Source organism: Bos grunniens, chromosome 1 (genome assembly GCF_055505025.1).
Source record: "Bos grunniens cultivar Pamir isolate PY7600 chromosome 1, Bosgru_T2T1.0, whole genome shotgun sequence".
Lineage (NCBI taxonomy): Eukaryota > Metazoa > Chordata > Mammalia > Artiodactyla > Bovidae > Bos > Bos grunniens.
Window position 1 is genome coordinate 60,295,427 of NC_141165.1, and position 22,081 is coordinate 60,317,507.

A 22,081-nucleotide genomic window follows, 5' to 3' on the forward strand; every position below is an offset into this window, starting at 1 on the left:
GTATTTGAATCCAGAGAATCTGGCTCCAGAGTCCAAACTTATATACACCATGCTATGACCTGTCCAAAATGAATCAACTGGCAAGTGACAAAGTGACTTGCCACAAGTCAGCTTATAAGTCCATGTCTTCCTATTCTTCCCTTTGCAGAGATAGTACTAATGAGTACCTATAAGATTCTAAGCACTAAAAATATATTACTCTTCAACTTAACCCTACAAGTATGTATAACCACTAGAGATGTTTGGTAACTTGTCTAAAGTCATACAACTAATAAATGACTGCAGTGGAAGTTGAACTTAAGCCCATACAGGACTTCATGCACTTAAGTTTAATGGCAACCTAACTCCAAGCTCCATGCCACTTTATAATTCTGGAAGCTGATAATGGTTTAGCTCTATTAGGTTTTACAAAAAGACAAAAACGGGAAGATAATTACTTCAATAAATTCACTCCACAAAGAGACATTTAAAGTTTAGAGCCCAAAACATCTTAATGTTAACAAAGGTCTCATTTTGTAAACATGGAAAGTGACATATACAAATAAGTTAAGGAACTATAGAGGGTCACATAACACATTAGGAGAAATCAGAGTTTAACTGATCACCACCTTTATATGCTGATATATGAAAACAGACCTTTATGATTAAAAGAAAGAGCCTATGAAAAATACCAAAGAATATTACTGCTATCTCATTTTGTACCTTTTAATAGATGATTGAGATTATTAAATTAAAATTACGAAGGCAAGGATGACCTTAGGATACATTAACTTCTGCCATATGCAATCCAAAATATTAACAATGGAAAAACATAATAAAAAATGGTATCATACAATATAAAAGTCTATTCAACAGCTTTAATTTAAAATGTACTCAATTTCATTCATTTTTATTAACCTGAGGTGTAACTTACATACAATAAAATGAATGAACCAGTGCATTAAGTTTTGACATATGTATACATCATGTTACCACCACCCCAATTAAAATATAGAACATTCCCTTCATCCATGCCCCTTCCCAGTCCATCTCCTCCACCTTCTGCTCTAGGTATCACAAATCCTTTTTTTTTTTCACTACAGATTAGTTCTGCCTGTTCTGGAATTCATATAAATGAAGTCACAAAGCATGCAATCTCTGATATCTGGCTTCTTTTACTAATTATAATGTTTCTGAGACACATCAGTAGTCTGTTCCTTTTTATTTCTGAGCAATATTCCACAATATGCTTATCCATTCACCAGTTAAAGCAGACTAGTTACTTCCAATTTGGGGCTATTCTCAATAGAGCTACTACAAACACTCATTTAAATATCTTTATGTGGATATATGTTTTCAAATCTCTCAGGGTAAACATCTAGAAGTGGAATTACTGGGTCACATGTTAAGCATATGTTTAACTTTACATGTGATAGTATGACTGCTCCACATTCTTGCCAAACGTGGTATTTTCAGTCTCCTTCATTTCAGCCTTTGTAGTGAGTCTATAGTGACACTCACTGTGGTTTTGGTTTACATTTCTAGAAAGATTAATAATGTTGAACATTTTTTTCACGTGCTTATTGGCCTTCTGCTTATCCTCTTTTGTGAAGCGTTAAATCTTTTGCCCATTTTTAACTAAACTGTTCAAGATCTCATTGAGTTTTACACCTATTTTATATATTCTCAACATAAGTCCTTTGTCAGATAGACAGATATATATATAGATAGATATATATATATATAGTGAACATTTCCCCTCAGTCTGTGGCTTGCCTCTTCATTTTTGTAGCAATGTCTTTTGAAGAACAGTTTTTAAATTGTGATAAAATCAAATTTATCATTATTTTCTTTTATGGCTAATTCTTTTTGTGTCCTATATGAGAAAGCTTTGCCCACCCTAGAGCTGTAAAACTATCTCCTATGTTGTCTTCTAGAGGTTTAATAGTTTCGTCTTTTGTCTTCAGGTCTACATTCTAGTTCTGTTTTATTTTTGTGAATGGTGTAAGGTGAAAATTAGTTTTCCATAGAACCAAACAAATATAAACAAAAAATTGAGCAATATCCTACTCGATTTTTTAAATTTAAAATTTATCCAACTCTATTTTTTTAATTTAAATTTGTCATTTTTAAATTCAAGAGCCATCCTGACTTAGTTATTGCTTAACTGCTTGCAAAGGAAACTGAAGAATACATCTCACATAAAAGAAGCAGATCTGCTTTACAATAAACTGAACATAAATGTCACTGCAAAAACACATTAACTTCACTAATGTCAAATAACCTAAATATCCATGTTTCACGGCATTATAATTTCTACAGAACCAAAAAATGTTTTTGAAGTTCTCACTATATTAAATGTTAATCTGAGATGTATGACAACCATCAGTAACTTAAACACAAATGTGCGTTAATCTTTAATCTGAAGACCCAGGCCTGAGAGTAACAACTTATGAAGCTAGACAAGCTCACCTGAGTAGCTGCAGACTGACAGGAAGATGACGATGACGACGAGACAACAGGAATGTCAGACTGTACAGCAGCCACAGTGGTAGCGGGTGTGAAAATCAGCTGTACAGACAGAAAAACCAAAAAAATACCCTAAGACAAAAGAACATGTCCCACACACAATGTATAGCAGGCAAGAGAGACTGAAATTTGTGACAGAAAGACAATGCAGATTAGGACTGTCTCCTACGCAAAAGGTTTTACATGACAAGGAGAAGTTTTTGATAATAGAGAACTCAAAAGGAAAAAAAAGAAAAAACCATAAACATTTCTCAAACAGTCCATGATTCTGATGAGTAGAAAATAAATCAGTGCTCAAAAAAGAAAATGTATTTTGGCAATATAAAATCCACATACCAAATTTTTCCCCAAGTAAACTATTAATCTTTTCCTAGCTCAAAACTATTGTGGCAGGACTCCTAAAATGGAAGTTGTAATAGACAACCATTGTCACTGCTCTTGAATGCAAATTAAATTTCAGTGAGAAACATGAAAAGAAACACCAAAAAGTCTTTTCAGTCCTCTTTACCCCCAAAAGACAACTATGCCACATACTATACTATTTCACTCACCTACACAGGATCTGTGTGTAGTACAAACCTAGGTTGCTCTTGATTTTAAAGTATTTGTAAAGAAATATTCATTCTAAGTATAAATGCCACAACATGTCAAAATTCAACAACAGCTTGCAAAAAAAAACTTTACATCAAAAAAAAGACATACTCAATGTATTTATCACCATCTGTTTAATTTTTTAATACTGAAACAATGCCATTAATTTAAAAAGGCAATACAATCCACTTAGAGATTACCCAATCCAACTTAGTACATTATGACAGTTGTTTCAAAGAACCTGTATCTCAAAATTGCATCAAAAGTTATACAACTCCTCAAAAACCATTTCTGTTTAAATTATCAACCAAGGGATCTTTTAAACTTCAGTTCTTTATATACTAAATTTAAGTGAATTAAACAACAAAGTATAACTTTCACAAGAAGGATTCAATACAAACAGCTAGAAGCACTAAACCTAAAAAGATGTTCTATCTATCATGAACCATATGAAACTGCCAGTTTTAAAAGTTAAAAACAGCCAAATAGCAATCATTTCAAATGGTTTCCCTAATTTTGAAGCGTGTGTGTGTGCTAAGTCGCTTCAGTCGTATTCGACTCTTTGCGACCCTATGGACTGCAGCCCACCAGGCTCCTCTGTCCATGGGATTCTCCAGGCAAGAACACTGGAGTGGGTTGCCATGCCCTTCTCCAGAGGATCTGCCCAACCCAGGGATCTAACCCCATCTCTGACGTCTCCTGCGTTAGCAGGTGGGTTCTTTACCACCAGAGCCACCTGGGAAGCCCAATTCTGAAGCTTATTATTGATTAAATAAGATCTCATAGTGGGGTGGGGGGAGAGGACAACCAGAAATATGGTCATGTCTACTGAATAGTCTATAAATAAAAAGAGGGTCATTATCACTGCTTCCCATTAGGAATATAATGGAAACTTTCTTTGCAATTTTAGTAAAGAATTGGGAATCCAGATGTATATTCAGTTCACTGGATATCAAAATAAAAATAAATTCCTATCAGGGATAAAGCTCTTCTCTAGCAATCTGTAAAGACATCAAATAAAGTAAATGTAAATGTCAACCAATTTTTACATTCCTTAAAGCTCAAGAAGTAAATTAGGAAATCAGTAGCCAAATTAACATTCTTATATTAACCAAAGATCAAAATGATCATAAGAACATGAATCAGCTTGCAGATTTTAAGATGGGAATAACCAAAGTTAAGACTCATCTGGTAAATTATCAAGAACTCCAATCCAACTTTCAGACGATTCCACAATATAAACTGTAATTAATAGTTAAAACCATGTCTTTAATGTTTCTAACAATTTCATCAAATCTAAAATGTCAAAGAGACATGGTGATTTTATACATCACTGTAAGAACCAACTACAAGATGCCAATTATAAAATGCATCTCAGTTTTGAGATGTTAAAATATGAAAAAAGGTTTGAAATCAAAGAAATTTGATATTAAAAAATAATCACTCATGATACAGTATGTTAGCTACATCAAGAAGGCCTACTAATTTAAAGTAGAATTTTTCATGGCATAAACGTGTAGTTAATCACATACACAAAAAAATTGTTAAACATTCCTTAAGTATTAAAAATGTCTCCTACTGCATCAAATCAAGAAACATTTTGATCTCTCTCAAGTTTTTAAACACTGAAAAAATCTGGTAGCTCGTATCTTACCATTTGAGCTCGGAGATACATTTGAGCTTGGCTTGCCGTTAGGGTAGGGGAGGTACTCCCTAGTAACATAGTCTGTTGGGTAATACTGCCACTGGTAGAACTGGAAGCCTGGGAACGGCTTATTAACTGTGCAGGTGTAGGAGAAGTAGAGAGGTTGATCTAAGGAAGAAAACATATCAGGTCATAGGCTTCCATTTCTTGCTTCCATGTCATTGAATTTCACCAAGTTGCAGTTAGGCAATCAATGGTATATATTGTGGCTAAGGAACCTAAGAGAGGGCTTCATCTTTGACAGACCTGTCAGTTCTTAGGTGATTATTTGCACATATGCAAACAACAGCATGTACGGGTTAGTAATCAGGACGATTTTTAAGGATATTCTCATTGAGTTTCATAAGACTCCAACATCTTAAAATATCATTTCTACTACTTCCCAAAAATTAAGGCTATTGTTCCATTATTTCAATATTCCATGTAATAATTTAAAACATCTGAATTGACAGTTTATACTATTTTGTCATTTTCTGTCACATTTTGAGGGATTTCTGAAATGAATAAAAGTTAAAACATAGATAATCCATTCACATGTATAAAAACATACACAGAACTAGTATAATCTCTTTCAAAAGTTCTAAGAACAGAATTGTTACTTGTCATACAGATGGAAAACTCCTTAATATTGGCTAAAAGATTAAACTATAAAAACTAAAACTGTTGTTAAAGAATAAATTAGTGCATGGTCTACCTCTAGGCTATAAAAGAGACTAGTAACCAGTTTCATCTGTGAAGGCAAAGTGGGTAGGACAGATAGGGAACAGGGCAAAGGGACACACGTAAACCACGACATCATGTATTATCCACTTAAAAATTTTTTTTTTTAATTTAATAATTTTAAAACATGTGTTCCCCATGTGTTTAAAACACATGTTTTAAAACATGTGTTCCCCATTAAATATTTTTAATGATAATTAAAATCAACCTCTAGAAAAGGGAATGGCAACCCACTCCAGTATTCTTGCCTGGAAAATCTCATGGACAAATGAGCCTGGTGGGCTGCAGTCTATGGCAATGCAGAGTCGGACACAACTTAGCAACTGAACAACAACACACAATCGGGCAGACTGTGATTTGGGGAAACAGTTCTTGGTGAAAATGTGACATAAAATGAAGACTGAAGTGACCGAGAAATACGGAATACAGAGTTTTGTAAGAAGTTAACATTTGTGTATAGAATAATAATTGCAAATATTCAAACAATAAAGTCCATGGCTAAAGGAAAAAATCCAACCTCAAATTCTTTTTATGGACAATGCATAGAATAAAATTAAGAAAATAAAAAATAGTTTATTAGACTTCTGATTCAAGGAACAAGGCAGACTGAGCTAATATATCCATGTGCCCAAATGTACTCACTGAAAAGGAAGATTAACATGAAAATTACAATAATATATAGCTGAACCCAAAAAAGGGGAGGGGAAAGGGAAATTTTCAGGAGCCAGAAAGGAAGAAACTCAGATACAAGATCCAAGTAACAGCAAGGCAACCCAGAGAGATACTGGCCCACAGAGCTAGAAGACCTGATTTTGAGCCTATTTCACGGGACCTAAAAGTAAATCTCCTTCTGAGCCAATATCCTCAAAAGGGCTCCTCAATATGTGAAAAGCAGCTGGGAAAGCTCTGCCCATGCGTCCTGAAAAGCAGCAAGAAAGCTTGGTATATGCCCCGTTCCCAGTGGAAGGAGAGAGGTTTTTATGAGAATCAAAACTCCAGGCTTGTGCCATACAGGGGTACACTACCGGCACAGTTCCATAACCTATCCCAAAGCATCAGCATTTGGACTAAACCAGGACATCTGTTAACCTCAACAAGTGACTGAAGGGAGTTGAGTGAAGGTTATACAGGGGATCTCTCTGTACTGTTTCTGTAACTTCTTGAGTCTATAATCATTTAAAAATAAAAAATTAAGAAAACTGCATAGTGGGTACATTGAGTTGGTTAACTAACTCTTGAAATTTATTTCTATCTTTTAAATATTTCCTAATTTTAACGAAATATCGTCCATGGAATTTTCCAGGCAAGAATACTGGAACAGACTGCCATTTCCTACTACAGGGAATCCTCTTGACCCAGGGATATAACCAGCATCTCTTGTGTCTCCTGCTTTGCAGGTGGATTCTTTACCACTCACGCCACCTGGAAAGCCCAACTAAAATCTGTAATTCAGTGCATAAATATAAGTAATAAAATACAAAAAATCATTCTATAATCTGGCTTTTATTCCTAGCACACCACTAAAATCCCATTAGCAAAAATCACCACTACCTTATGACAAATTCAGTGGATTCTTCTTAGAAATCTTCTTTTTCAATCTTCTTTACCAGCTCTTTCTAGCCCACCCCCCAAACTCTTCCTCTGTTCCCAACACTTTTCCTCTTCAATTCCTAGATTATCCTATCTACTCCCATAGTTTGAAATAATTCAATCCTAAAGATGCTCAATCCTTGATGACAAATCCTTCCTCTCCAGGTCCAAATAAGTAACAGAATACATCTTTCTGGATGTCTCTTAAACTGACTCAAACCCAACATGTTCAATCACCAAACTCATTGTCATTCCTCCTTAAATCAGCTTCTCCTGAAATGGCCACTGACATCTACTAACACTCTCCCAAGACAGACTATCAGGAAATCATCATAATTCCTCCCTCTCCTATAACTCACACACAGAATCAGTCACATATCTTACTGTTTCCATACCTCTATCTTCCTCAATTTCATTTTGATTTTGAATCACTTTGAGTCCCTGAGCCCACAGCACTTCCAACTACTTTACCAGCTGCAAACTGATCTCCCTGCTTGAAATATTATCTCCTTTGACTTGCCAGATAATCCTTCCCATTAATTAACCATTTAAAAATCTCTGGTAACATTCAAATTCCCCTGACTACCGCTCTAGTATCATCTCTTCCTACTCTTCCATACGAACCCTTCACATTAGTCATATGAAGCTACTGACAATGTCGTAACATCTCAGGCCTTTGTGGCTTGGCAACAATGCTCCTGACGTAATTGATAATTGAGCATGACCTACGACTATGCCCATGACCACACATCTTCCCCACCCCGTGTAGTAAATAACTCCCTCTTAAAAATCACCTGCTAAGCTTTTTAAGACATCCCTATACCCCACAGTAGAACTATTCCCTCTCCCTTTATGCCTGTTATCTTCTATAACTTCCATATACTTGTGGCACATACTTCTATCTCACTCGTCTAAACAATGATTTTTTTAAGAGTGGGGCTCATGTGTTATTTATCTTCTTATATTCAATATCTATAAGACAGCCTTCAATCAATGTTAATTAACTTAATGAATGTCATATAATTTTAAGGCATACTTCATACTTTAAATGTAATATCACACAGAGTGAGTGTGTGTGTAAGAAGAAAAATCAATTCTGGTACAGCCCCTAACAAAACACAGTAAAAATGCAAATAGTGTGGTGATACTAGTTTCACCTCTATCTTTGATGTGTTATATAATAAATTATTAATCAGATCAGATCAGATGCTCAGTCGTGTCCGACTCTTTGCGACCCCATGAATCACAGCACGCCAGGCCTCCCTGTCCATCACCAACTCCCGGAGTTCACCCAGACTCACGTCCATCGAGTCAGTGATGCCATCCAGCCATCTCATCCTCTGTCGTCCCCTTGTCCTCCTGCCCCCAATCCCTCCCAGCATCAGAGTCTTTTCCAATGAGTCAACTCTTCCCATGAGGTGGCCAAAGTACTGGAGTTTCAGCTTTAGCATCATTCCTTCCAAAGAAATCCCAGGGCTGATCTCCTTCAGAATGGACTGGTTGGATCTCCTTGCAGTCCAAGGGACTCTCAAGAGTCTTCTCCAACATCACAGTTCAAAAGCATCAATTCTTCGGCTCTCAGCCTTCTTCACAGTCCAACTCTCACATCCATACATGACCACAGGAAAAACCATAGCCTTGACAAGACGAACCTTTGTTGGCAAAGTAATGTTTCTGCTTTTGAATATGTTATCTAGGTTGGTCATAACTTTCCTTCCAAGGAGTAAGCGTCTTTTAATTTCATGGCTGCAGTCACCATCTGCAGTGATTTTGGAGCCCAGAAAAATAAAGTCTGACACTGTTTCCACTGTTTCCCCATCTATTTCCCATGAAGTGATGGGAATTATTAATAACCCCCCATAGAAAACATATTCTTTTTCTACACCACTCCACAAACTTTTTTGGATAAACCCTTGCCCCAAAGATTAAATCACTTAGCAGAGTAAAACTGGTCCATGTTTTCTGACTCATTTTGGCATACAGGGTGCTTTCCTATACCCTGAGAGCTTGTTAATTTGGGTCACTCTACAGTAATAATGCCTTGCCACTGTTTTCCAGTCAGCGATTCTTAAAAAATAAAATAAAAAAGGAAGATAGGTACGTAAGCAGGAAGGAAGATACTCTAATAAAGGACAGACCACACACTCTTTAAACAAAAACATAAGAGTCTTCTTAAAAACTGACTGGCTGATAGCTAAAGTGCTTGAGAATACTCTGTAAGGAAGGAGAACAAAAGTATTTACAAACAGAATGCTTTCTTTTTCTTAAAAAAGAAAAAAAGGAACTAAGAAAACTAAACAGTAACCTCCAAGCCACCTGCATTTCACTTTGTCAAAGTTGTGAGATCAAAGAATAAATGTTTATTTTTAAGTTCCTGATGGCAAGCACCATTTCACAGTGTCTACTAACGAAGGCGTAATCCATAAGGGCAAGATCAGTATCCAACCCTGCAAGAAATCCTTTCCTTTCCAGAACTGATATGCTCTCCTCTATTTTCTGCTCTGCTCATCTAAACCAGATGCCCTAAACTCTTTGCATCATCTTATCTGTCACTTCTATCTCAACATTCATAATTCCCTTTCATTTCAAAGCCTTGGCCAATCCTGTCACTTCACAACCCATCCCCACACTCCATAAAAGAACTTACTTCTTTAGCCTTATTACTGGAAGCTCTCCCTCTACTGACACTACAAGTCACCAGAGGAAACCAAATCTGCAAAGAAAAGCCATGTAATTTCCAACCACTCCTTGGTGCCCCCAATAGGAGGTTACACAGAGTACTCCCTGAAACCAAAGCCTATTTGAGACCCACTACAGCCATTTGGGCTCCAACATCACTGCAGATGGTGACTGCAGCCACGAAATTAAAAGACGCTTACTCCTTGGAAGGAAAGTTATGACCAACCTAGATAACATATTCAAAAGCAGAGACATCGCTTTGCCAACAAAGGTCCGTCTAGTCAAGGCTATGGTTTTTCCTGTGGTCATGTATGGATGTGAGAGTTGGACTGTGAAGAAGGCTGAGCACCAAAGAATTGATGCTTTTGAACTGTGATGTTGGAGAAGACTCTTGAGAGTCCCTTGGACTGCAAGGAGATCCAACCAGTCCATTCTGAAGGAGATCAGCCCTGGGATTTCTTTGGAAGGAATGATGCTAAAGCTGAAACTCCAGTACTTTGGCCACCTTGTGCGAAGAGCCAACTCATTGGAAAAAACTCTGATGCTGGGAGGGATTGGGGGCAGGAGGACAAGGGGACGACAGAGGATGAGATGGCTGGATGGCATCACTGACTCGATGGACGTGAGTCTGGGTGAACTCCGGGAGTTGGTGATGGACAGGGAGGCCTGGCGTGCTGTGATTCATGGGGTCACAAAGAGTCGGACACGACTGAATGACTGAACTGAACTGAACAGCCATTTGACTCATTGGAAAATACCCTGATGCTGGGAGGGAATGGGGGCAGGAGGAGAAGGGGACGACAGAGGATGAGATGGCTGGATGGTATCACCAACTCGATAGACATGAGTTTGAGTGAACTCCGGGAGTTGATGATGGACAGGGAGGCCTGGCGTGCTGCGATTCATGGGGTCACAAAGAGTCGGACACGACTGAGCAACTGAACTGAACTGACAGCCATTTGACTGATCAGAATCCATAAGGTGCATCTACAGAGAGACATGGTACACTGATATTAGAAGGCTGAGGTGTGTCTATATTCAATAGCATGAAAATATTTTTATGACCTACTGCTAAGTGAAAAAAATTGTAGAACATGTAGAATACCAGTATCTGCATGTACGGATATATACATACCATACATGTGGAAAACATGTTAAGAGAGAAATGACTACACTATATATACATACAATAATCATACTCATAAAACTATCTGATTAGATTTTATATCAATATATACACATACACACACATTTGGAAGAATAGTCACCAAAATGCTAGAGATGAATCATGCCTACTAGGGGTAAAATTTGGTAATCATTTATATTTTCTTTTTCAAAGTTTTTGTCTTTTCTATGTAGGTATTAACTTGAGAATCAGAGAAGAAATGTTTTCCTTTCTTTTATATTTAGTACAGTATTTTGTTTTTATCACATTAAAGCAGCATATACATTTTCTTGCCTCATTCAGTGGGAATCTGTATGTGAGTAATTCAGATACCTAGAAGTATAAAATATTACATAGAAAATTCAAGTAATAATACCTATCCGTGAAGGATTTCCTTTTTAAGAGACCACATGTTTTTAATAATGAAGTGAAGTAAAATGCCTATCCTTTTTATTATAGAAAATCATTATTTCTACTTTCTGCAATACAGGCTGTAAAAACAGCAGCAAAACAATCAAACAAAAAACTTCATGACCTCCTAACTGCCCTCAGACTTTGACATTCTAAAAAAGTTGCAACGCTGAAACAATTAAAACACTGGAAATAATGGTCCAGCAACAGAAATGGTTACATAAGATAAAGTGCAGCCATACTGTGTGCAACACCATAGGGTAGCTCAAGTAGCTGAGTGAGATAAACAGCTCTGAAGACACACAGTTAAGTATAAAAACAAAATGCAGAACACCTACCTGTGTTTATGGTGTGTTTAAAAAGTTACATATTAAACACATATGCATACACTTCTTATACTATTTATGTTCTTAATGTATAAATAAAGACCTGAAAAGATATCCAGCAAACTGAGGAGACAGATGGGACTGAAGGGGAAAGAAAGAAGGCTGAAGAGGACTTAACACTTTATCTGCACTACTGGAATATTTTACAAGAATCCAGTATAACTGCTCACAACCATTCAAATATGCAGGCTACAGTTTTATTTTAGATTGATGTTAAGTTGTGGAGTAGATTTCTAACTATCAGTTAAAATTAAATATTTTCAGAATCCTTGAAAACAATGAGTTTTAAAACTTAAAATACCTTCTAAAATTAATAGATGTATCTATGGTTTTAAGCAAGTAATTTTCCCTCAGATAAATTCATAATGAATTCATTTGATATGTAATTGATCTGATTTATACGTTTTTTTGAGAAAACTGATCATTTATAAGGTTCTTGATCTAAAAACAATCTCACCAATAAGTACTCTCTTAGGAAATTTTTTAAAAGAGCATTACTAGATAGAAAGACACATAACATTCAATACAAGTTTACTTATAACAACAAAAAAAGAAAACAAATAGAAAAGTTAAAATTGCCAGGAAGCGGAAAAGTTTTGTTTTTTTTAAATAGAGTACTATGTAGCCATTAAAAGTCATGTTTATAAAACAAAAAATACTGAAGATAATGGGCTTCCCTGACAGTTCAGTTGGTAAAGAATTCGCCTGCAACACAGCAGATCTGGGTTCAATCCCTGGATTGGGGAGATCCCCTTGAGAAGGGAAAAGCTACCCACTCCAGTATCTGGCCTGGAGAATTCCATAGACTATAGTCCATGGAATCGCAAAGAGTCAGACATGACTGAGCGACATTCACTTCACTGAAGATAATGGTCTGAGCATACCCATTTGCTTCTCCCTCCTACTAACTGAAACAGCAGTCAAGACAATAACAAAAATGATTGGCGGAAACAAAAATACAAATTTAGACTGTGGGACAAGTGACCTGAGCTATTTAAAAAAAAAAAGGAAGGGGGAACAGGGGAGACATTTTATATTAAAGGAAAACAGGACACTCACATGCAATGTGTGAGCCTTAAGTAAATCTTGGGAAAATGTATTCTGGAGACTACTGAGGGAATCCAAATATGAGGCATATACTAGATATTGTCTTGATATTACATTTCTTAGGTGTGATATGTGACTGTGGTTATGTAAGACAATCTCCCTCCTGGATAATACATGCTAAGTACTTGGGACTGAAGTGTCATGATGTCTTTAACTTATTTTAAAAATGGTCAGGAAACAGTGTATAAATAGAGAAGAACTTAACAACTGGTGTAAACAGCTACATTACGAGTACACAAGGGTCAATGCTTAATCTTACCATTTTTCTGTGGGTTTAAATGTTTTTTCCAAAAAGAACTTAGGGGATTAAAAAAAACAGTATCAGAGAAAACACACATACAGCAAAGAGAGAGAGAGAGGAGAGTACCATCTGCATTTCTGTAAGACCTAAAGAAGATGGGATAATATTAATGGATAAAACAGAGAAGGAAGCTATAATCCAGAATACAGGAGGAAACAGATTAGAGTGGATTTAGACTCAGAAAAGCATCTGCCTCCAATGCGGGAGACCCAGGTTCGATCCCTGGGTTGGGAAGATCCCCTGGAGAAGGAAATGGCACCCCACTCCAGTACTCTTTCCTGGAGAATTCCATGGATGGAGGAGCCCGGTAGCGAGCCTGATAGGCTACAGTCCACGGGGTCACAAAGAGTTGGACACAGCTGAGCGACTTCACTTTCACTTTTACTTTAGACATGAAAGCAGAGGTAAGAAATGGAGCCAAACACTGAAAGATTTTATCTACAGGTTTGTTTAGAAAACAGACTTACCATACATAACCCCACCCCTCTCCCATGCAGAACAGGCACTGAGACCTAGAAAGGAAGGAGACTTCTCTAAAAGTCAAGGAAAGGCTAGGCTTCTAGAGTGGGTACTCATACCTGGAAGTAACACTCTCCTTACTCTGAAACTGTTAGGCTCACCAGCCTAACAGCGAGCTTCTAATCTGTAAACCTTCAATTCTAAACCTGCCAAAGATATATCCTTCCCACTGTTACCACTAATGCTATTTCCACATGCAAAGACAGAAATCTTAATCAGTCTTTCCACTAAGAAAAGGGAAAGAGGTCTGTTAGGGCCAGACCTATCTTCAGAGCAGTGGAAGAAAGCCATGCTGATTAATTTATATAATCATCTACTCTTAAATATAAACTTTAAGCATTTTAAGAGAACACTACTTTCTAAGAGAAAAACCAACAGCATGAAAGGAAAAGACCAAGATAGTTTCTAAGGAATATAAATGATTCAAGAAAAAGATTTTTGAAATCTGATAACAGAGATCTAAATATTTCATCCATACCAGAAAAACAGGATTCAAGGAAAAAGAAAATGCTCTTAGAAATTGGAAATACGAAGGCTAAACTAAAATTTTCTTTTAAATGTAAAAAGAAGGGGTTAAAAGGGGGGAGGGGGCAAGGAAATATGTCACAACAGAATAAAAAGATAAAGACAGAAAATAAGTAAAAAGCTGAACAAAGTAAAGGTTCAATCCAGAAAGACCAATATCCAACTAAGGAGTCCAGAAACAGAGCACAGAGAAAAACAGAAGGAAAGAAATTTTTGTTAAGACTTTTTTAGTTTCATACACATGAACACTAAGTTTCACAGTAAGAGGGTCCAAAAAGTGTCCTGAACACAATGACATCTAGACAGCCTTCATGAAACTCCAGAAAAACTAAACAGGCACACCTAAAAGCCTGAAGGGAAGAAGTACCAGTTAGTACTGATTTTAAGACTTAAATCAGCCTTTTCTTTGGTCATGCTAATAATTTGAAAACAACGGTTCCTGCTTTCAAGTTTCCTAAGAAAAATCATTTTCAATATAGAATTTATATACAAATAATTATGAAAAAGGTACAGGGGAGGCAATTTTTAGGCCTACAAATATTCCAAATTTACAAGCAAGTTTTTAGAATATACTCCAGTAAAACAAAACTCCTATCACAGTGTTCTTTGACTATTTATATGTCTGCAGACTATATCCAATTAAAGGCAACAGGCGAAGAGGGCAGCAGAGGATGAGATGGTTGGATGGCATCACCAGGTCGATGGACATGAGTTTGAGAAGGCTCTGGGAGATGGTGAAGGACAGGCAGGCCTGGCGTGCTGCAGTCCATGGGGTCGCAAAGAGTGGGACACAATTTAGCAACTGAACAACAGCAACAAGACTATATCCACTGTACTCTAAGACCATCGTTCACTTCAGATACTTGGCACCTAACACAATGCCTGGCACCAAGTAGGTATTCAAGAAGGAAACACTGGCACAGATTATCCTCAGGAGTCTGGGAGACGAACACAGAATCCCATTCAGGAATGAATCTCCAAAACTAAGCTCTGCTATTTCAGGATCATGAGCTCAGGATTGAGTCCTCTTCTCTCAAACTCCGTGTATTTTTTAAAGCTCAGCTTAAGTCCCATACAGAAAGCCTTCTTTAACTACCCAGTCCCCAAAGATCTCTTTTCTGTTAACTCCCACAGAATTTATCACTTGATTATATACTGCTACGTTGTTTACTGTTTGATATGTCTAGGCACACTGTGTCTGACGGATGCGACTTTGACTCCCCCAGGGCAACTAGCACAGCATAACACAATAAACCTGATAACTGGCTGGCTGCTCAAAACTAGCAATGAAAGAATCTTATCACCGAGGTCAGGACTCAGACTGTCTTCTACAATGCAATTTCAGGCAATCAGAATATATCCTAAAATGATTCTCTGGACTGAAGATAAACCACTTGCAGTAATCAAGAATTAAAATTAATAACTATGTATTGCATACTCTAGTTGATGATTATAATTAAACTTCATCTTTCAACAAATATTTATTACATACCTACTATGTGATATGCATTATTTTTCATAACATATAGAACTATTTTAAAAAACCCTGACTAAACATTATTTAACATTTAAACCACTGGTTCTCTCTTTTTTAAACAGTACCCTTTCTTCACACACTAACTTACTCAGAATTCCCAGATTCAAACATCACAGAACTGTTCTGTGGCAACAGAAGTTGAGGGGAAGGCTCAGAGCCCCATCCCTCTTAGTCTGCTGCGGCTGCCTTCACAAGGTGCCAGACTAGGTAGCTCAAACAGAAATTTATTTCCCACAGTTCCAGAGGCTAAGGAAGTCCAAGATCAAGGTGCAGCCAATTCAGTTTCTGGTGAGAGCTCTCTGCTGGCCACCTTCTCACTGTGTCCTTTCAGCAGAAAGAGGGACACATTTATGTGTCCACTTCTGGTGTCTCTTCCTCTGATAAAGACACCAGGTTCACTGGATCAGAGCTCTACACTTATGACCACATTTAACCTTAATCACCTCCTTAAACGGAGAATGGAATGGCAATCCACTCCAGTATTCTTGCCTGGAGAATTCCATAGACAGAGGAGCCTGGCGGGCTATAGTCCATGGGGTTGCAAAAGAGTCAGACATGACTAAGCAACTAACACACCTCGTTAATAGCCCTGTTTCTAAGATAGTCACATGTGGGTTCAAAACGTCAACATACCACTTTGGGAGGGACAAAATTCAGTGCACATTCTGGTTCATCTCCTGAAACTTCTTGATCTAAACCCAGGAATATATAGATGAAAAGACTAAAAACCATCTAATTAGACAACTTAACTTTACATGAAAGAAAAGTGGGGTGTAAGGAGGTTAATCACTTGCCCTAAATCATGCCACCAGTTAGTCACAAAATTAAGACTAGAAGCTAGGTCCCTCATGTCCTCCATTCTACCAAACTCGCTCATAATACTCCACAATGGGTAGTAAAGTCATCAGGTACCCCGGTGACTGGAAATGTCAATGAGATGTACAAGACGTCACCAGTCCTGCCAATAGCCATTTGGCTATATGAACTCCAAACTCAGATAGCCAATGTCTACTCAACATGTATGGGTGGGTGTCTAACACACATCATGTCTAAAACCGAACTCCTGATTTCCTTTTCCAACACCTTCTTTGGCAGATCGTTCCAGGCACTCAGGCCAAAATACTACAGTTTATCCATGACTGTTTACCTTTCCTCACATCTTTTAGTCAATCCCTCAGCACCTACTATTAGCTATTTTCCAAACATCCAAATTTCTATAATAAAATATTGGTGGAACAAATATTCAGAATCTTGCTTACCGCTTTTTACCACATCTACTGTCACCATGACGGTCCAGCCCCCAATATATCTCTCTCAGATTACAGGAACCATTTAACCAGTCTCCCTACTTCTATCATTGCCCCCCTAGAACCTACTCAACATTGTAGCTGTTAAAGCCTATATGAGATCACGTCACATCCCAAATAAAATAACTTTCCAGCAGCTTCCCAACTCCTGCTGAGTAAAACCCAAGGGTTTAATAATCTTCTTGTGATTAGATAATTTCCTCTCTAAAGTTCTCTCTAAACATACTCTCACTTTCATTCCACACCTGCCACACCATCCTCCTTTCTGTTTCTTAAGCATCTTTGCCTCCCTCACCCTCCTTCACATGCCATTTTTATTAGCAATGCTTTCCCTGACCACCCTAATTAAAATAGGAAATTCCTTCATCCCATTCCTCTTCATTGCTTTATTTTTCTCTACAGAGCTTACCACCAACTGACATATTACTTACTATTGATATACCCCTAGTTCCATACAGATTTTGTCAGCTGTGTCCCAGTACTAGAGGAGTATTTAAATGCTCAATAAATATTTGTTGAATAAATGAGTGAATTATGAATGAATAAAGTCATTAAAACTAACTGGGCTTCAAAATCTCAAAACCACCTGGTGGTCCAGTGGTTAAGACTTTGTGCTCCCAAGTCAGGGGGCACACGTATGCTCCCTGGTCACAAAATTACGATTCTACATGGTGCAGCCAAAAAAAAAAGGCTCATCCTGTCTGGCATCAGAGCTAGAAAGTTATAAAAAAAAAAAAATAAGGTTTTTCCTTTTTAATAGAACAGTACAGTGAATTCAAGTCAAAACATCCGGGATTAATGTAGATTCTAAGGCCAAAAAACAACAAAGGGAATGAGACACAAAGAGCCCTTGAATCATTTAGAGACTTACGACTGCAATTTCCAGCCACGTAATCCTTTCCAGCTGAAAATGCCCAAAGACTTAGAAAGAGACAGAATGATGGCACTTCTCTTACACTAAAACAAAATTAACCACAGGCCTATCTACTTACATTTATGTACAGAAATGCACAGTAATAAGGTGATAAGCTTCACACAAAACTTTGTCAGGGCAAAAGGGACTACTGAAACGGGATGTCACTTTCATGTATACATTTGTGTTGTCTGTAAGACAAGAGAGCATTCATGTTTTTTTTTAAGACAAAATGAAACTTTTCAACCTACTTTCTCAAAGGTAACCACTGATTAACAGTTTATTGCGTATTACAGATTTTCTTCCTACATAACCAGACAGATATAAGTTTTAAAAAATAAGTGGTAGGAATTCTGTTTCCAGGAAAGTGGAATAGACACATACTTTACTCCTAAGTATAACTAAAAACCCCATCAGTGCATAGAAAATAAACATAAGAAAGTCCTAAAAGGTGGAGAAAAGTAGACTCCAGGACTCAGTGAACCATGCGGTTGTGCGCTCCCTGGATTTTTTTTAATTTCATATAATCCAAACATAAAGCTGAACAAATTAGTAACCCAGAAACAGCAATGGGTACAGACAAAAAAAAGAAAAAGCTCCAATGAGCTGCTCTTTCTAGCTGAGGATCAGAAAAGGGACAGCCTAGCAACACAGAAAACTTTTAGACAATAATTGCTCTACTCCAGCCAAACACCACAGAAACACTGTGGCCACATCCACACTAGCAAAGACCTAGGCCTCTCCCCTCACCAGGCTGTAATGAGGTACCCCCGATCCCATCCAATGGGTTAGTGTCAGAAAAGGCCACGTAGAGAGCCAAGACCTTCATATCAGCCAAGCAATAACAGACCACAAATAACAACCCACCCCAACCCTGAAGCATCAGTGGAGACCGCATAGGGAGCAATAACTGGGCACTCCTTTCCCTCCTAGCCAGAGAAACATCAGTAGAGGCCTAGTGAGGAGCCAGAACTCACAGTGACTCAGCAATTGCAGGGAGCATCCCTCAGGTATCAATGGAAACCAAATGCGGAACCTGAACTTACTTCTACCCTTAAGTGGCAGTGAGGAGGTGGCACGTGTTCCCCTTTGGAAGCCAGCCAAAACAAAAGTAAGATCCACAATCTCATAATACTCAATATGTCCAAGTTTCAATCAAAAATCACTCATTGTACCAAAAACCAGAAAGACCTCAAGCTGAATGAAAAAGGTAATAGATGCCAACACCAAGATGGAAAATATTTTAATTATCTGACAAAGATTTTAAAGCAGCAGTCATAAAAATGCTTTGAACAAGCAAGTATGACCCAACTCGAAACAAATGAAAAATAAACTCTCAGCAAAAGAAAAAGAACAAAAAGTTTTAGAACTAAAATACAGAATAACCTATTAAATAAGCTGCTGCTGCTACTGCTACGTCGCTTCAGTCGTGTCCGACTCTGTGCGACCCCACAGACGGCAGCCCACCAGGCTCCCCCTCCCTGGGATTCTCCAGGCAAGAACACTGGAGTAGTTGCCATTTCCTTCTCCAATGCATGAAAGTGAAAAGTGAAAGTGAAGTCGCTCAGTTGTGTCTGACTCTTTGCGACCCCATGGACTGCAGCCTACCAGGCTCCTCCATCCATGGGATTTTCCAGGCAAGAGTACTGGAGTGGGGTGCCATTGCCTTCTCTGATTAAGCAAGCTAAATGAACTAATACTATATGTTCTTATTTTCACTTACTAACTAATGAAAATCTGTCTCTATATACACATGTATAGCATTCTAAAGTAGCTGCAGTGTTTGAATTAACTATCACTTAACTAATCCTCAATTAAAGAACATATGTATTGTTTATAATTTTATACCATTACAAACCATGCATATTTGTGGAATTATCTATGTCATAATTATTTCTCATATTTAGCCAATGACATCATTTCACTAAAAATTAGACTCTTACGTGAAAGGGCATTCGGTTCAAATTTTCATACACTCTGCCAAATAACCTTTTAGAAAAGTCGTACCAATTACATTCCCACCAATAGTGTATGAGTGTACCATACCTGTCAACAGTTATTGTCTCAATTTTTCCCCCGTTTTCTAATCTGACAAGTGAAAATAAAACATTGATGTTTTTACATTCACTTCTTTATTACCAGTAAACATATTTTCATGTGCTTAAAAGCCAAAAGTAGTCTATCTTTTGAAAATTACCAATTCAGGTCATTTGTGAATTCACATTATTTATCTTACTAATGTAATACAGCCCTTGGTATTTCACAAACACAAGCTATGTGACATACATGGTGCAAATATATTTCAACCACTCTATTGTTTAACATTGTTGATGCTTTTTTCACAGAAGTTTCTAATTACATTGCATTTAATACAAGTAAAAAGACATCCAACCTAAATACTCAGTCCCAACTAATTTTAGAGCCAATCAATCAAACACTCATACAAACCACTCTCACTACTGGTTAAGAGTATAGAATTAGCCTTTCTGTTCTAATTACAGGAAAGAAAAGGATGCTGGCACCCACTATACAATCAATTAACAATGATCTTCTCCACACACATAGTTTCCCCATGTGGTAGACTGGACTTTTTACCTCATTTTTTAAAATATAATATTCCATTTCCCCTCTGGCATTTCACTGCTACTCTAAATCCCAACCTATTTGGCAGGTGACTTGACAACCTACCTTGTAGCCCTTTTAGGTACGAGAGGATTGACCCTTCCCTCTTGGTGTTCATTGTTAACAGGCACCTATCTCAAAACCACCAAAATTCTGAAAACTAGCAGACTGCCAATAGACAATTCATTATTATCACTATCCAGGGATTTCTGCTATTATGCTCTGCCCCTCTTAAAAATTACTAAGCTACCCTGGGTATCATAATTTGGACTGCCAGTCAACTCACTTGAGCTACTGCTCAGCTGGGAAAGAACACAAAACAAATGCAATGTATTATTCTCTTGTTTTTCTAGGCATCCATTCTCTCTACTTCTTTTCCTCTCACCAGTTATCCAGAGATTCTGGCCCTGATTTATGACAAGTAGTAGTAACAATTTCATAAAAAATAAGCACAATCACCAGAACTATGATTCTAAAAGTCACATACACAAAATCATAATGGAACAAAAATAGTTTTAAAGGATACCTTTTAATAATGTGAAGGGAAAATAATCCAGAATACATGCTGTGCTATGCTTAGTCGTTCAGTTGTGTCCGGCTTTTTGTGACCCCTTGGACTGTAGCTTGCCAGGCTCCTCCGTCCATGGGGTTTCTCCAGGCAAGAATAATGGAGTGGGTTGCCATGCCCTCCTCCAGGGGATCCTCCCAACCGAGGGATTGAACCCAGGTCTCCCACACTGCAGGTGGATTCTTTGCCAGCTAAGCAACCAGGGAAGCCCAAGAATACTGGAGTGGGTAGCCTATCCCTTCTCCAGGAAATCTTCCTGACCCAGGAATCGAACCGGGGTCTCCTGCATTGCAGGTGGATTCTTTATAAGCTGCACTACCAGGGAAGCCAAAAATATTATGTGACATCAATAACCACAACTATACAGCATTACTGCTTAGGGCTAAACACATTACTTAAATTTGTCATTTTATTCAGTCTAACATTTTCAAGTCACAAGTAATTTTTCTTGTAAGTAATTTTATTCATGTTCTAAGATACTTCCATGCTAAAACAGAATTTTTTCATTAAAAAGATCAATAGCCCACAAATAACTATGTGCCCATTATACATGTACTTAGTAAAGACCACACCCTTAGCTGAAGAAATATAGCACAAGTTCAACTTTAATTCCTCAGCAATCTATAAACTATATTCCATTGGAGTCTATTTTATCAAAGTATTACCATCCTGGATCAGAAAAAAATAGCTAGGAAGGACATTATTAGTTTAACTCAATGGTTCTCAACAAGGGGCAATTTGGCTCCTCAGAAAACATCTAGCAGTGCATGCAGACATTTTTGGTTGTCACACTGGGGAAAGGAGAAGGGCACAGCCTACTGATATCTAAGCTAGGGATGCTGTTAAACATCTTACAAAGCACAGGACAGCCCCCCCATAAGAAAGAATTATCTGGTCCATAAGGTCTATAAGGATGAGGCTGAGAAA

The 22,081-nt window shown here is 37.6% G+C and overlaps 1 protein-coding gene across 28 annotated transcripts in view; it reads right to left on the reverse strand.

Annotated features, from left to right (window-relative positions):
• PHC3 (polyhomeotic homolog 3) overlaps positions 1-22,081 on the reverse strand; it is an 84,257-nt gene that overhangs the window by 52,781 nt on the left and 9,395 nt on the right. For 19 of the 28 annotated variants that reach the window (XR_015161344.1, XR_015161340.1, XR_015161358.1 and 16 more), the window contains exons 5-6: positions 4,754-4,912; positions 2,452-2,550 (exon numbers count right to left, since the gene is read on the reverse strand). The exons of 5 other annotated variants lie outside the window; for them this stretch is intronic. Coding sequence is in view for 9 of the 23 variants with exons in the window: in XM_086393849.1 (XP_086249975.1) it covers positions 2,452-2,550; positions 4,754-4,912 (258 nt within the window). In the remaining 14 variants the exon portion in view is untranslated. The remainder of the gene's footprint in view (positions 1-2,451; positions 2,551-4,753; positions 4,913-22,081) is intronic. 4 more of the 28 variants (XR_015161351.1, XR_015161338.1, XM_086393893.1 and 1 more) reach the window with 1 other exon arrangement.